General features: G+C 41.5%; 1 protein-coding gene across 3 annotated transcripts in view; it reads left to right on the top strand.

Annotated features, from left to right (window-relative positions):
* The window catches only part of DCDC2C (doublecortin domain containing 2C), a 141,844-nt gene that overhangs the window by 27,166 nt on the left and 97,032 nt on the right, over positions 1–17,646 (top strand). For 2 of the 3 annotated variants that reach the window (XR_014786557.1, XM_084826695.1), the window contains 4 exons: positions 3,627–3,810; positions 6,720–6,820; positions 10,442–10,504; positions 14,820–14,870. Coding sequence is in view for 2 of the 3 variants with exons in the window: in XM_084826695.1 (XP_084682821.1) it covers positions 3,627–3,810; positions 6,720–6,820; positions 10,442–10,504; positions 14,820–14,870 (399 nt within the window). In the remaining variant the exon portion in view is untranslated. Of the gene's footprint in view, positions 1–3,626; positions 3,811–6,719; positions 6,821–10,441; positions 10,505–14,819; positions 14,871–15,068; positions 15,928–17,646 lie in introns of those variants that run through there. The other variant, XM_084826696.1, reaches the window with a different exon arrangement.

The following is a 17,646-nucleotide window of genomic DNA, read 5'->3' as shown; positions in this document are numbered from 1 at the left end:
AGGCTCCAACTTGAATGATGAGATTTACTTAGGAAAACAGCCAAATGGCTTTTGCATGTGCCTTCAGTTTTGTTATGCCTACAGATGGATTGACTTCAGAACAAGCTGGTATTTTCTTTCATATAGATTTGCTGAGCAGTTCAACCAGTTGGCACTTGAAAGATCCCTTCTAAGGGACTGGGAAGACAGACACTATGATTTTTGGAGTTCTGAAGAACCCTTTTACCCCCAGATACCTTCCTACCTCCATCATGGTAGGGTGGGCTTTGCTGTTGCTTCAAGACCCATCCTGGTCTTGACACTCTGGCGTTTTCATCTCCGCTCCCTCATGGGATGCTTCCCATTGGCAAGAGGTGGTGCAATGTCATACTGAGGATATTTGGGTTGTCACTGCACAGTGAGGGGAAGTCAGTCTTTCTAGTGCAGCAAACCTTGTTCCTGGTCAGATCAGGCAGATTAGGCCAGAACCATGGCTGCATGCCAGGAACAATGGCATGAAAACAGCCAGATTCCCCCTTCCAGAGGAGCAAGGTAATGTCCCCCTAGGGCAGACGAATAGGGATTTGGAGCCCTGTTCTCAACCAAGCTATGCAGGCCATGGAGTGGCAAACATGGCTTAGCAGCGCAGTGGAGATCTTATAGCTGGAAACCATAGATGATTTCCCCTAAGCAGTTGCTAACTTGCCTAAACCCTTGGGCATTGTCTCTGCCTTTTTGGCAGCTCCTTCTTCTGCCCAAGCCATTCCATTTCTGGTATCTCTCAATGACCTCTTACACTCAGAATTGTCCAAACCCTGCAAGGACAAATTGCAGTGAAAAGTTTTATTGCCTTCTGGAAGATAAGATGCAGGACCTATCTGTCCCCTGAGTGGCTGCGCTTAACTCCAAGGCTCCACTACCCTCAGAACTGGACAAACTACCTACAGATAAGCATGACAGATGAACTGATGAGTTGTTACTCCGTGAAAACCTGGACAAAGATACTAGAGATACCCTCAGGAAAATCTGGTAGATGCCTTGCTCAATGAGTTCCAGTTTGAAGCTAGATCCGTGCCTTCAAAGAGGATGAGCAGATGCAACCGCTGGCTGAGGAACTGAGGCATAGATGTCAAAACTAAGGCAAACCTGCCCAGTGTTCCATTCATAGGCAAACACCTTTTTGGAGATTCCTTAGGTGCAATTTTAGTGGAGACAAAGGAAAAGAAAACAGCTTTCTATGTGAGGCCTTGCCCAGTTTGGCGGAGCTGTAGCCTCCGACACTGATTCTGAGTCAGAAAGTGATGCTGCAGAATCAGGCTGAGCTGTGGGAAGCCAGGAGCCTGAGAACTCAGTTCTACCAGACGTCCCACTGGCTTGTTAGCCCAGAGGGACAGAGATGTGGTACGCTGATACAGCCTATCTATCTCCACAGCCAGGAGACCTGATCTTGATGGACGGCCCTGTCTCTCGACCAGGGGAGCCTTCCATGGGAACAGGGCAGCAGGAGGAGGTCTCTCCGGGAGAGGGTGGTTCAGGGGTGCCTCCTTTACTGTGTCATCAATTAAAGAGGGCGGAGCAGAGGCATCCTGTGAGATGCAGCAATCGCCTAAGAGGCAGGTTTCCCTGCCAGGATCGAATGTCTGATACTGATCTTCAGTGGCCACTCCCCTGTATTTAAGCCAGAGCCTTTAACTGTAGACTTTACTAGAAACAACACTTGGATAACCTGCATAGCTTCCCTAATTTGTCTTCCCTCTTACACGAATAAGCCGCCAAGGCATTTCAAACCTAGGTGGCAGCAACAACAGATGAAAAGGCTCTCTCTTCTGTTTTCAAGCCCAGCATGCTCAAACACGAGCTGTTGGCACTCACCATCTTGAGTGGTCCTGGCAGCAGTCTTCTGGGTTCCCATCCTCTCATCAAAAGGATACGAATGTGGACGCTAAATACACTTCTCGAGGCTGTAACTAAACCCCCGCTCAAACCTGTAGGAGTCATACAATTGAAGTTGCTATCCCTCAGAACAGTGTTTCTGGTTGCAGTGACTTCTGCATGTAGAAATGGGGCAACCATCAACTGAAACAAACTCTACATATTCCACTTGGACAAGGTGATTCTCCGTCTGGACCCAAGATTAATCCTCAAGATCAAATGGTTTTTCATAGAGCACAAGGGCTTGTACTTCTTTCCTTCTGACCTTGTCTCTCCACATCTCTAGGAAGGGAGTGTCACATCCTAGATATGTGCAGGACACACAAGTTCTACATTGAAGAATTAAACCTCCATCAGCAGAGCTCCCGGTTTGTATTCTTCAAGAAATCTAATCAAGGAAAGAGGGTTTCACAGACCCCTTAGCTAGGTGGCTCAGGGAATGTATAATGCTTGCTTACTCAGCACCCGCTCTCCTGACCCTGGAGGGCATTCAAGGTTATTCTGTCTGAGGGGCTTCTATCTTAGCTACATTCTGGGAATGGACTGCCCTTGATCAGATTTCTTGGGTAGCTACATGGTCATCTGTCCATGGCTTGACAAAATTGATACCTTTGCGTCCTCACAGGCATCCTTCAGGAGAAAAGTCCTCCAGAGGATGTTGTGGCCCTAACAGTTCAGGCTCTCAGGAGGATTGATGGAACTTGTTCTCGCCCAGGGATGCACTGCTTTCTGACATCCTGAAACTGGCTGTCCTCATGAGGGGAGAAATAGAAATTCTGGGCTGAAAGCCAGGCCCATCTTCTAGATGGTCAAACCTGGGGCAGCTGTAACAACTTCAGTGATCGTCTTCAGAGTATATTGAAGTAAGACCAGTCCTGATCAACAAGTCATCCTCACTGACTCAGATCCTCTCAGTTGTGAGAGGCATTTAAGCTCAATTCCTCTCATTAGAGGTATTCTTACATTGTTCACTCCCAAGTGACTAAAGTGCTTTATCTTGCTCTTTTATAGGATCGTTGGTTCTTTGCATATTTCTAAAATGTGTTTGGTTATTTTCTGGTAGTTTATTGAACTGTTTTTTAACTAAACCATTTTGTTTTGTTTTGTTTTGCGGGACCCATGTCTGAGGTTCTGGCCCTTTTTCTTCCAGAGGGTGAGAGAAAGCTGTCAGCCTGAAACAGGAACCCTATGGCACTGTTTAGGGCTCATATGGGAGAGAAAATACATCTTTTTTCTTTCAAGATGGTGAGCAGTAGGTAGCAGAGCTCTTCTCTAGTAATGGTGGAGAAATTGTAAACCGCAGAATGAGCCCTTTCAAAGTATTGCAGAGGGAGGCAGGGCCAATTCCAGGTGTTAGTAGGAACAGGGTGAAACACCCTCCCCCTCCTTTCTGAGCCATGAGTTCTCAAAAGAGTAAAGAGCTCTGCTATCTGCTTGCCATCTCGGCCAGAGGCTGATGTGATCCTGCATCTTGCTCCCAATTTCTTAACCATAGTCAGCACTAAGCATTAAGTCAGCACTGGCCTGGGTCATCTTGTGGAAACAAAAGCACCAATATTTAAATCCAGTAACAGTAGGAAATATTTACTCCTTAAAAGTTGCCTTTTCAGTACCAGACTGTATGATCCTTTAACAATAATGGTACGTGAGCAGTTGCTTGCTGTAAGTTCAAAGCAATAGACGAACCATTTGGATGTTATTTGTGTTTCTTTCAGCCTCCCATCATAGAACCATCTAAACGAGAAGGAAGCATTCACCCTCCTGTAGAACCATCAAGACGAGGAGCAGGAGATAGGGCTTCAGTTTATTATGCAAAACCTGAGAAGGCAAAACCTGAGAGTGCAAAACCCGAGAAGGCAAGTGGTGAAACGGCTCCTACACCACTGTCATCTGCTGATGGTAACACGAAATATTGTATCTGGTGCCTAAGACTGCATAGTTACATAATAAGACTTGGTGTTGATATACTATTTTTTATGCTCTGCTGTTATTTCTTTGATTGTAAGATGTACTCAATGGTTGTTTAAGCCTAAGCATTTGTACTCAATGCAACTTGGGCATTAAAGCAACCAAAATTATTTTATTTCATACTAGTGAATGGACATGGCTTCACATGGATTGGAATAGCCCTTAGTTTGACACAACAAAGTCTTCAAGCAAACTTACACGGCTGTCAGAATTGGATATGCTGTGTCCTCTTCGTTTGAGTGAAACCATGTCTGGTGGCACCCCTATAGCCCCTGAGGGAGTGGTCTGTCCATTCTATTCCCCTGAGAGGGGGGCTGCTCCACAGCAGGGAGGAGGGGGCAGGCCTATAACTCTGTCCCTCAGCTGGCTAACCTCCCCTGCCTTCAAAGTGTATAGACTGCAAAGCTATGTGCTGGCTAGGGTAATCTCTCCCTAGTGGCTGAAGATATTTCTGCAGGCTTCAACCACATGGACACATTTACATTAATTAAAATGAATTAATGGGTTTTAAAAACAAAATAACCCTTACGTCCACACCCCATGCCCCCTTCAGTATGTATGCCAGATGTCTGGGTTTCATAGTCTTGGCACTTTGGTGCTGACACACACACACACACACACACACACACCCTTTTATCATTGCAGATTGAGAACCACTTGCAAACCAGTGCAAATTTTATTTTATTAAATATGTCTCTTATTTTCTTATTAATGGCCAGGAACCAAAATTCTGTGGGTTAAGGGTGCTTGTAGACTTGTTTTTCAAGAACATTAGCCTCCTCCCCTTTCCCCTAATGAGCTTCTTTTTTAAAGGCCCTTTTTATGGTTAGTTATATGGTATGGGGATCAACTATTCAAAGAAAAAACATCAAAAATTATATGCAGCTAGGACAGCCCTTACAGGAACATAAGCAGCTCTTTGGATCCTGGCCTTAAAATAAGCATGCTTAAATTGCTGTGTCTATATAAGTTGTGTTGTGGAATATGCTGTGTTATGACTCCTTTAAGATTTATTTAGCATAAGTGGCTTATTATATATTGTAAAGAATAAAAAAATAACAATTCCTTCTTGGATTGGTTATAATCTCATTTCACTCCTAAACCATATTCCTTAGAGTTCACTTTCTGGCAAGTGTGTTCAGGGTCCTAAGACAAAGCTGTGGTTGACTAGCTAATTTCTTCAGACCAACAGAAGAGAAGAGGTTGTTCCAGGCATAAGCAACAGCATGTCAGAAAGCACAAGCACAGCTCATAATATATAAGGTAGTGCTTAGAGGAAGTTGTGGAATAAGAGGAAATTAGATAGGGCAGTGAGTTAGAGAATTTTATTTCTAATGCAAATATTTGGATTGAAGCTGGGGGTGATAGAGAGCTAGTGCCAAGATTTAAGGAGAGGGATAGCCAAGATTGCTAACTTTTTTCCTATCAGAGCTCCTACGCATTTAAAAATGGTGTGACAAGCAAACAGTAGGGGAAGCTTTTCATAGTTTCACAGAATCATAGGGTTGGAAGGGGCCTACAAGACCATCAAGTCCAACCCCTGCTCAGTGCAGGAAGTCTGATTCCCAGGCAGTCTCCCATCAAAATACTAACCAGGGCTGACCCTGCTTAGCTTCCAAGATCAGACGAGATCAGGCACATCCAATCCTTTACTGGCTTTTGCCAACGCTGCATCTTCCAGGAAAAGTTTCATGCACTGAATTCCCACCTAAGCTGTTCAGGGAACGGTATCTGTCAGAAAAGAATGAAGCAGTCAAGAGAGTTGTATGATCATCATGACAGATTTTTTAGCTCTAGCAGGGCAGTGGGCTGGGTAATGCTGATCTGGAAGAAATGTAATTTACATTTAATAGTGGCTAGATCTACACTACTGTTTTATAGTAGTATTGAAGTGCACTGATAACTGTTGGGGCACATTGTGTAGTCAATATAATGCTTTCGTAGTGTTATTTCCTGCTTTTTATTCCACATTATCCAATATACCGCAACAAATGTCATTGTGTGTCCTACGACGTATAAATGTGCAAGAAGGATATAGTGTTACCATGATGGGATCGTAATGATATGACACAAGGTGTAGATCTGGCCAGTGTCATCTGGTGTATAAAGTGGCACTATATAATATAACATGTAGTATAATAAGAACATAGAAAAAGTAACCGTCTCCATTCAAAGTACCTGTTAGAGATGTTTTTGCAGTGCAGGATGTTTTGAAAGAAGTCATCAGATTCTTACAACCATGTTAGTTTCTCTTCTCTAGTCAGTGCCAGTAACAGGATAGCATCACCTACCATTCCAGAACAGAGTAAACCCCCACTGGAAGTAGTTTTGCCAACTGAGTCAACATAGCCATCTCATTTAGTTTTGTGCAATTTCATATTAAGCCGCTGCATGCTTGCAGTAGGGTTACCAACCAATCAGAAAACTGTCTTGCTCTGCTCTTGTGCCTACACATCAGCCTGATGTGTAGAAAGGATTTAAATTGTATAATCATATTGCAATTACCATTTTCTCTTTAAGGATGAAGAGAACATTTATTAATTTTTTATGTTTCTATTATTTATCAATTGATACTTGCAACTTTGTGTAATATTTTCTTCCCCCTTCTTGTTTATTATTACTAAAATTCGTTAATGCAGAAATGAAACCTTTCAAAATTATGGAATTCTTTGATGGATGTTTGAAAACAAGGCAGAGCTTTTTCTTTTATTCAAATGCTGAGCAAAAAATAATTGTTTTTCAACTGTGCTTAAGTACTGTTAGAATTTATTTATACTAGTGGTTTTCACAGTGTGGGATAAATAGTGGTTAAAGTTTTAAAAAATCACATTAATTTTCAGGACATAGTGTCTATAAAGCTCAAAAATCCCCAAGTGAAATTGAAGGGGCTCGAGAGGTACAAGAAGACAAAGATGTGCAAGTGGAAATGCCTGTTGATCAGGTAGATTCAAGGAAGATTTCTTTTTCTGGAATGAATTGATTAGAACAACTCTGTCCCACCTGTCTGTGCTGGTGGGGGTGGGGGTGGGGTGGAACAGGCAGGAATGATAGGGTGCAGTCCAGCCAAACTTCTGTGCATTTAATTTGTATTGACCAGGATCCAAGCTGACCTTCTGTGCAAGAGCAGAAAACAGTTATGTTTACACAGGGCTGATGATGGCAGTTTTCACTTCTGGCTGTATCCCCTTCTGCCATCTTAAATTTCTTTCCTGAGCGTCCCCCAACCGTAACAGTTGGCTTTTTGGGTGGAGTGAGGGGCTGCAATGGGGTTGGGGAGATAAAATAGGCCTGAAATCAATTTGGATTTCAGCGACTGTTGATTTCAGTGGAATGTTAAACATGTACTTACATCTCTCCTATTATAAGTGGGAGGGCAGAAATGCTCAAATTTGGCTAGATTGTCCCTCTAGGTCAGCCTTCCCCAACCTGGTGCTTTCCAGGTATTTTGGACTACAACTCACCACCCCGACCATTGGCCATGCTGGCTGGGGCTGATGGACATTGCAACCCAAAACGTCTAGAGAGCAGCAGGTTGGGGAATACTGCTCTAGGTATTTTGGTGTGTTTATTTTCTGCCAAACTAGACATTTGTTTACTGTCTTTTCAGATCTGGGATGCACCTTTAACCCCACCCTGAAATATGGCTCACAGTTTTTATTTTTTAATGTATGTGTCCCTTTTTCCTTATCGTTCTCTGTTTTTCTCCTTCTGTCACTGTCCTTTGCAGTGCATATCCACAGTAATTCCTTCTTCCTAAAGAACCTTGGGAATGACTGTGGTGTGTGGTGGTGGTGGTGGGGAATAGAGACACCTAAAAAAAATTCTTGCCGCCCCTATTCTATTACAGTTCCCAGGATTTTTGGTGGGACCATTAAAGTAGTATAGATAGAATTGGTATAAATGTACAATATAGACATATCCTCTCTTTTTCTGTGCACCCCCCATCTTCTACATGTTTTTGTTTTTTTTAAAAAAAGCAAATATTTTGGTTCCACTGGTGCGATCTTCCTTATAGCAGGTCTTGGCCCATTTGTTGAAGATCAGGGTGTTAAACTATTATGCCATGACTATTTCTGTTTTGTATTCATTGGTATAACATTTAACAAAAATAAAGTGGAGAATTTCAGTTCTGGGCTTCATGTATTCAGTATTAGTACTGATGAGAGTGAGATAAAATGAGGGGAAAATCCAATTCTTACTTAGTATGCCTTCGATATATGTTCAATTGTTCCTTGATCAAATGGGATGTAACTTTCTGTAGGAGTGGGGAAAGAAGCTTGTAGTAACTTACGCTATGACAGAACTAAACATAGAAATGGAGAAGCTCTTGGCACGGTAAAAGCCCAATACCAAGCCTCATTCTTTCAGTGGAATTTACTTCTAAGTGTATTTCATTAATGATAAATACTCATCTAAACTTAGCGTTTGGAAAATGTACTTCTAAATTCTCTGGTTTGTTACTTCTGTATATTCAGTTGATTCCTATAGCTTCAAGTTGTCTCTAGTAACAAACTACAATTTCTCTGTCTTTCTCTGCTTTCCTTTTCTTTCGAAAAGTAGGGCTGAGCCAAAATGAGGCTTTTCGTTTTGGAAACATTTTCTTCCCCTGAGAAATGAGCCCACCCTTTTCAGTTATTTTCAGGAGAGAGCTTTGCTCTAAATTAGCTTTGTTTTGTCACATAGCCATATTTGACTGGTTATGTGACCATGTCATTGTTACTAAGAAGAAGGAATGTTTATTGAAACTCCAGTCATCAGGACTGCAAACAACAGCAAACCATTGCAAAAATGGCAAGCTTTTAGGGTCTTTGGGAATAATTTCAGCACCCCAAAAGCCCCTTTTTTTCATTGAAAGTGCCCCAAAACGTTCAGCGTAGATCTATATAAAAATATTTCAAATATATACATTTACACTCTGATCATTCTTCCTTTGAAACAATATAGGCTTCCAAGCTTTGGCTCTCAAAGCTGCTATGCTTCACTCACTTTGCTTGGGCTTTTGATGTCAGATATTTTGATGACTGTGCTGCTTTTTATTAGGTTGTTTATCCGCCAGTATAATTCTGCCAAAAAAAGAAGAAAAATGAAGATAATTAATTAATAATTAATTTCTTCAAGGGCTTTAAAAAAATTAAAACAGAAGATAGTGGGCTATAGACTTAGATTACAAGATATAAATGATAATATGTGTGGTCAAAAAAGTCCTTGCTTGAACCTTCAGAAACAGAATACCACTGATGTGAAATGAAGATGTGAATCTTTAAAAATGGAGCTTCTGACCTTAAAAAGAGCTTCAGCAATGGCCTTGGCTTTCTTGCTTCCCTATTGGGAATGGGAAGATAGCCCAGTTCCAGCTAAAGACTCCTAAATAATGACTTAGTTAATAGCAACATAGTCAAGTTCATGACTTGTTTAGTTAGGGTACTTCCAGATGGTCTGCTTGTGCAGCTATTCAAAAGACACTGTGCAGCTATTTTGTCTTTCCATCCTTAACAGATTTTATGTGGTAAGAAAAAAGACAGAAGAGGTGGTGGGAAAACATGGGAAGGTTAAAAATGGAAGACAATGTCACCTGGACCCCCTTGTAAAATTCTATGAATGAGGAAGGGTGATTACATAGCAAACACCGTGTCTAAAATCATTCTTAGTTGTTGCTTGATTTTAAGAGGAATGTAAATTTCAGGGCCACTTAGGAGGTGCTAGTGATCATAGCACATTGGTTATGACTTATATCTGATGAAAAGAAAACCACTGACACCTGTAGTGTTTTGGATTAAGCTTCATTAATAGCAATCATATGCATCTTTATTCAGAAATAAATCCCACTATATTCAGTGGAGTTTACGCTCAGTAAGTGTGCATATTCCCTTTGAATATGATCCCTTGTCTCAGATGGGAGATTCAAGCCAATGTCGTGTCTCTCTCCATTACATTCTCCTCACTCTGGTATCTTGTTATCTCTCTGATTGTTGCAAATATATAAGGAAATATAGCTTGTTTCATCTTTGAGCATTTATATGAAATACCCTGACTTTACAAACTATTGGAAGTTACTGAAAGTTGGACCTAGTTCTTACAAACAGTGGATGAAGAGGAAAATCTGTGTTTGGACTGTATTACTTCAAGAATAGTATTCTGGAAGGGGGCAGGAGTTCACATAATTGAAGGGAATATTCCCCCCCTCCCCATATTCCTAAACATAGAAAACTAGCATGTCCAGGAAGGAGTAGATTAGGCTAGAGTCATTATCCTTAAATGTAGTTTTCTTTGCAGGACATTATTTTGGATTAAGAAGCATTCAGTCTTGTGAGCCCCTACACTGTAAAGTGAAGTCCAGATATATGATTTTGACCTCATTTGCTGTTTGTGAGAACTGAACCTTAGGTTCCCTAGTTCAAAATGTGTACATGGCTTGCAAACTTCCTGTTAGGGATAACTATAGCTTGTTTTCAGGAAAGAAGGTGACTGCTTGATTTTTCGGTTTTGTAATAACATATATGAAAGCTTTTGTTTTATTTCCTTCTGTTCATGTAAATCTTAATTGGAATTTATCTTACCCAAGGCTCCAGCTGAGGTTGTCCAAGAAGAGGAAATTTATTCAAATGTTGGGAGTATAGAAGAACAGGTTAGTTTTGTTTTTGTTTTTACAGTATTGGAGAACAGTATTCGATATTTAAAATGGAATCTTAATCCTTAGGTCTTGTGTGCCAATTGGTTGAAGAAAAACAAATTAATCTTAATAACCAAAGCCACTCACGTTGTGGCATTTGAGATGAGTTATGTTCTTGATTTGATTAGCAGCTAAAGAGAAAAAGTAAATCACAGACCTCTCATTGCTTTACTCCAGCTCAAGAGATGGTATTGGTTCAGACTGACTGAGAAAAATATTTCTATCAACGGTTCATACTTGTGCTGTTCTGGACAGATGGTTTGATCTGGGTTTAGTCATACTTAGAGTAGACCCATTGAAAACAATGGGACTTAAGTTAATCATGACTGATTTAAGTCCCATTGATTTCCATGGGTCTACTCTGAGTATGACTAAATCTGAGTCCAACCGAAGCACAGTTGCATGATCTTTCACTACTTCTAAAAGTTATATTTAAGGTAGAAAATTAAAAAAAAAAACATTTGTAAAGAAAGGTACACTTTTAACTTCAGTGTTGTTACTAAGACAAGGAAAAAAGGGGGATTCTAACCAATGCAATATTAGGAATAACCTTAAGACATACTGGTCCTAAATACATGTATAGCTGTAATAGCACAGAGTAGCTCCTGTCACTGTAGTTACTGTAGCACATTATAAGAGGTTGCAACTCTGCATCAGAAATGTGGGTTTATGAGAATGTAGGTGAATCTGATTGCTGAAATGCCTTTAGGGTGGCATGTAGTTGTCCTCGGTCCCGTCCCCCTCCACTCTGCCCATTTCTCTGATTCATAAGAACATTGTGTGATGCTTCTCTGTTGCACAGTTGTACCCAGCATAGAAGCCCTGGAGCCCACCCTGTAACATCAGGGCAATGGAGCAGCCATACATTACTACTGGGAAAACCATAGCTTTGATTAGACGGACCTTTGTCGGCAAGGTGATGTCTCTGCTTCTTACTATGCTGTCTAGGTTTGCCATAGCTTTCCTCCCAAGAAGCAAGCGTCTTTTAATTTCATGGCTACAGTCACCATCTGCGGTGATCTTGGAGCCCAGGAAAGTAAAATCTGTCATTGCTTCCATTTCTTCCCCTTCCATATGCCAGCAAGTGATGGGGCCAGATGCCATGATCTTCATTTTTTTAATGTTGAGTTTCAAACCAGCTTTTGCACTCTCCTCTTTCACCCTCAACAAGAGGCTCTTGAGATCCTCTTCGCTTTCTGCCATTAGGGTGGTATCATCTGCATATTGGAGGTTGTTGATAATTCTCCCAGCAATCTTAATTCCGACCTGTGATTCATCCAACCCGGCGTTTCTCATGATGTACTCTGCATATAAGTTAAATAAACAGGGCGACAATATGCAGCCTTGTCGTACTCCTTTCCCAATTTGGAACCACTCAGTTGTTCCATGTCTGGTTCTTACTGTTGCTTCTTGACCCTTGTACAGGTTTCTCAGGAGACAGGTAAGGTGGTCTGGTATTCCCATCACTTTAAGAATTTGCCACAGTTTGTTGTGATCCACACAATCAAAGGCTTTAGTGTAGTCAATGAAGCAGAAATAGACGTTTTTCTGGAATTCTCTTGCTTTCTCCATGATCCAGTGAAAGTTGGCGATTTGATCTCTAGTTCCTCTGCCTCTTCGAAACCCCGCTTGTACTTCTGGTAGTTCTCGGTTCGCATACTGCTAAGGCCTAGCTTGTAGGATTTTGAGCATCACCTTGCTGGCATGTGAAATGAGCGCAATTGTGCGGTAGTTTGAACACTCTTTGGCGTTCCCCTTCTTTGGAACTGGAATGTAAACTGACCTTTTCCAGTCTTGCGGCCACTGTTGAGTGTTCCAAATTTGTTGGCATATTGAATGCAGCACTTTAACAGCATCATCTTTTAGGATTTTGAATAGCTCAGCTGGAATACTGTCATCTCCGCTAGCTTTGTTGTTACTAATGCTTCCTAAGGCCCACTTGACTTCACTCTCTAGGATGTCCAGCTCAAGTTCAGTGACCGCACTCTCCTGGGTATCGGGGACATTAAGATATTTCCTGTATAGTTCTTCTGTGTATTCTTTCCACCTCTTCTTAATCTCCTCTGCTTCTGTTAGATCCCTGCCTTCTTTGTCCTTTATCATGCCCGTCTTTGCACAAAACGTTCCCTTCAGATCTCCAATTTTCTTGAAGAGATCTCTAGCCTTTCCCATTCTATTGTTTTCCTCGATTTCTTTGCATTGTTCATTTAAGAAGGCCTTCTTGTCTCTCCTTGCCATTCTCTGGAACTCTGCATTCAGTTGGATATATCTTCCCCTTTCTCCCTTGCTTTTCGCTTCCCTTCTTTCGTCAGCTACTTGTAAAGCCTCATCAGACAGCCACTTGGCTTTCTTGTACTTCTTTTTCTTTGGGATGGATTCCGTTGCTGCCTCCTGAACAATGTTACGGACCTCCATCCATAGTTCCTCAGGCACTCTGTCTATCAGGTCTAATCCCTTCAATCTATTCCTTACCTCCACTGTATATTCATAAGGGATATGATTGAGGTCATACCTGAATGGTTTAGGGGTTTTCCCTACGTTCTTCAATTTAAGCCGAAATTTTGCAACAAGAAGCTCATGATCTGAGCCACAGTCAGCTCCAGGTCTTGTTTTTACTGACTGTATAGAGCTTCTCCATCTTTGGCTGCAAAGGACATAATCAGTCTGATTTTGATATTGACCATCTGGTGATGTCCATGTGTAGAGTCACCTCTTGGGCTGTTGGAAAAGAGTGTTTGCTATGATCAGCGTGTTCTCTTGGCAAAACTCTATTAGCCTTTGTCCTGCTTCATTTTGTACACCAAGGCCATGCTTGCCTGTTATCCCGGTGATTTCTTGACTTCCTACTTTAGCATTCCAATCCCCTATGATAAAGAGGACATCTTTTTTTGGTGTTAGTTCTAGAAGGTGTTGTAGGTCTTCATAGAACCGATCAGCCTCAGCTTCTTTGGCCTCAGTGGTTGGGGCATAGACTTGAATTACTGTGATGTTGAATGGTTTGCCTTGGATTTGTACGGAGATCATTCTGTCGTTTTTAAGATTGTACCCCAGTACTGCTTTTCCCACCCTTTTGTTGACTATGAGTGCTACTCCATTTCTTCTAAGGGATTCTTGCCCACAGTAGTAGATACGATGGTCACCTGAATTAAATTCGCCCATGCCTGTCCATTTTAGTTCGCTGATTCCCAAGATGTTGATGTTCAATCTTGCCATCTCATGTTTGACCACCTCCAGCTTACCTTGATTCATTGATCTTACATTCCAGGTTCCTAAACAATATTGTTCTTTACAGCATCGGATTTTCTTTTCACCACCAGACACATCCACAGCTGAGTGTCCTTTCGGCTTTGGCCCAGCCGCTTCACTCTTTCTGGAGCTACTTGGAAATACCCTCTGCTCTTCCCCAGTAGTATATTGGACACCGTCTGACCTGAGGGGCTCATCTTCCAGCGTCATCTCTTTTAGCCTTTTGATACGTTCCATGGGTTTTTTTTGGCAAGAATACTGGAGTGGGTTGCCATTTCCTTCTCCAGTGGACCACATTTTGTCAGAACTCTCTGCCATGACCTGTCCGTCTTGGGTGGCCCTGCACGGCATAGCTTATGGCTTCACTGAGTTACGCAAGCCCCTTCGCCACAACAAGGCAGTGATCCATGAAGGGGAGGAGTGCTTATAGTGCTGCACTATTTCTTAGAGTTAGCAGGCAGATGCTTCTGTGAAGTTCATAAATAGGACATGAAAGTAACAGAATTTTCCTGTAGCCAGCATCTAGTATTTGGAGATACAGTGCCTTTGGACATGGAAGTTCTCTTTAGCTGTCTTGGAAGTTCCATGTAGATTGGGTTTTTTTTAGCATATGCAAAACTTGGGACGTCTCCTTGTTCTCCTCCCCTATTGCAGCCTTTCATGTGTCCCTCAGACCTGCTCCAGACAGTCACCCCAATTCTCCAGAGCAGATTTGTAGGGTGTAAAGGCAAGGGGAAAACTCTTCTGCCGGTGGCTTCCATTCTTTGCAGCCCATTCTTTGCAGCATTTTGCTGCTTTGTATGCTTCCCTTTAATTATTAATAAAATACTTTTGGAAATAGTACTGTCCCAAAATGTAGTTAAGTAACTAGCTTGTTTATAGAGGAGAGCCTGTAGTAACATCAAAATCTGTACTTGTGCATTTTGTGTATGCATAATCTGTATCAAATGTTGTCCATCTTAGTTATAGATTTAGATAATAAAATGATAAAAGACTAACTCTTGTTTATGCTTTTTTCATGTAGGCTAAAGTAGAAGTAGAAGAAGAAGAGATGGAGAAACATGAGGAGAATCCGGTCTGTATTAAATACCCAGATTTTTCAATGCATAAGATCTATGAAATAGCAAAAGATGAAGAATTGAATAGGGGTAATTAGTGTCTCCCACTTTCTTTATATGGGGCTAGGAAGTATCTGTAATTAGGACATGGATTACTTAAGAGGCTTTCACTCCTACAGCAATGTTTCTCTCTTTTTTCCTTCTAATCTGTGTAGTTTATCACTGCCGGATGAGACTGTTGCTGTGGTAGCGTTAAGGGGGAAGTCCTTCCCGTTCTTCAGAAACTATCATTTCTACATAGCCTTCAAAATTGTGCAGTCATAACTTCAAAATTTTCTCTGCAGCAATGAGGACTATACACTTCCTAGTCTTAAATAATCATAAGATATGTGTTCTGAAATATCTCAGTGGTTTTGTCAAAAACAATAAAGACTGCCTAAATTTCTGCATGTGATGAAATGGACTTTCTTCTAGTCAAGGCTGTTGCCAAGTGAAACTAAACAATTGGGTCCTTACATGTACATATTATATTATTTCCTATTTACATAAGTAGCTAAATTTGTCTGTATCGTCCATGAAATTAATGACTTAAAGATTGCAGTCATTGGCTTGGGTCCTGAGGTGCCTTTCATGGAAGGGACTCTGATCCAGCAGATGCTCTCACTTATAGAAGGTGGTGGGATAGGCAGGTTTTGCTGATTTTACCGTCCTCATGCCACCTCCCACACTCTTCTAGAGGGCTTCCCAAAACTCTGAAGCAGATTCTTAAGGGGCTGCAGGAGGAAGGGAAAACTGACGAAAATCATCGCCAGTGGAAACATCCGGTAAGTGGAATTCCACTCATGGGAATTTAGGATCCAAGGCTTTAATCCAATGTCATGCGAGTGGACATTTGGTCATGTGACAGGACTTCACCTTGCTCTCCTCCCCTGTGCAGCCACACATATGCCTACCAAATTTGGGGGATGCATGGAGGCTGTTGGGGAACTGTTCCAATAATGGTTTCTTTTCCATTGGCAGATAGCCAGGGTTGGATACAACCCCAAGCCACTGTCTTTCTCCTCTCCTCTCCTCTCCTCTCCTCTCCTCTCCTCTCCTCTCCTCTCCCTCTCCCCCTCCCCCTCCCCTTTTCTTTTTCTTTTTCTTTTTCTTTTTCTTTTAGTTTTGGGAAGCAATACTAGTTAGCACTAAGAGACTAGAAGGAAAAAATAGTGGTACGTGTAGGTGAAACTGAGTAACTTGAAACATATTTTATTCAAGCCAATAAAGTTAAGCGCTTCTATGACTCATTGTCTCTGTTTGGACGTAACGGTGGTGTCTGGAGCCAATTTTTGGGTTAATTAACCCTCGAATTGTAGGGATGTGCAATGTGAGCTGTGCACAAGTTGCTTCCAGTTTCCAGGAACGTCCCATGAATGTGGCATTCATAGGTTGTTTCTGTGATGTCCAAATCTGGGCATTTGGGGTTGTTCATGGGTTAAACAATCCCAAGTTAACCCAAGAACAAACCATTGGTTAACTTAGGATTGTTTAACCCACAAACAACCTGAAGTGCCTGGGTTCGGATGTCACAGAAACAACCTACGAATATTGCATTCGTAGATTGTTCCCGGAAACCAGAAGCAGCTTGTGCGTGGAACATATCCCCATACTTTGTGGATTAAGTAACTCATGAATTGCTGTAGGACGCTGCAGTTACACCCGAACAGGGCGATTAATTTCAGTGGGAAATGTGTTTAATGTTCCCATTGAAATCAGTGGGACTTAAGTGTGCTGAACTTTGGCTGGACCAGGTTTGATATACCCAAAAGTCCAGGTCTGATATACCCCAAGTATTTTGAATTGATTCTTTAAATTCTAATACAGTGTTGTATTCTGCTGTGACTGAGATTTTTGTAGGCAAAGGAAATCTTGTGGCTTCATTCCTAATAGAATTATTTTAAAATTAAATATGTAGTTCAGAATGGCAAGTAATTGCTGAGAAGAAGAATTAGCCTTGCTTTAACATTTTTTTTCTAAAGGGCTACATGTGCAGATATTTATTATTTATTTTTAAAAATTGTATACCACACCCAGAGCTGAGTATAAAGATAAGAGAATACCACACTAACATTCAGTAAAACATCAATCCCTAAAAACAGAAGCGAGAGGTCTAAAACTGCAACTTATCAATCAGTTAAACCTATACCACACTTAAAAACCAGCTGAAATGCCTAGGCAAATAAAAAATGTTTTCACTTGGCACCTAAAAGAACACAATGATGGCACCAGACAAATATCCCTTGCGTGGGCATTCCAGATCCAGGGCGCCACCACAGAAAAGGTCCCCTTCCTTCATGCCATAATGATGCACTTTGCTTAATGAAGGCTCTCAGAGATATGTGGATGACTGCTCTTTCCGTAATGACAATTTTTTTTAAGCCACCTTTAAAATAGTTTCAGAAATTTTGAGGGTGGATGAGTTTTGTTTCTTTACATGGGCACTATGCAGCAGGTGCCAGCAATCTCTATGTGTCTGTTGAAGCAATGCTGGTTGTGCTCCTGGAAAACAGTTGATTTTTCTAGTGAAATGCTTCTCACTAGGAGAGGGTCCATAGCATAGTGGCAGAATAAAGGCTTCTTACACAGAAGATCCCACATTTAATCTCTGTCATCTCAAGTTAAAAAGTACCTCAGGTTGCAGGGCTGCAGAAGATCTGTGCCTGCGACCTGGGATAGCTGTTGCCATTTGGAGCATCTCATACAAGGATAGATGGACTAATGGGCACACTAGGTATAAGGCAGCTTCATATT

Source organism: Heloderma suspectum, chromosome 1, assembly GCF_057233095.1.
Source record: "Heloderma suspectum isolate Gila_16-S chromosome 1, 16-S_ref, whole genome shotgun sequence".
NCBI lineage: Eukaryota > Metazoa > Chordata > Lepidosauria > Squamata > Helodermatidae > Heloderma > Heloderma suspectum.
Note: the sequence above shows the minus strand (reverse complement) of the source record. Positions and strands in the feature narration are given on the sequence as shown.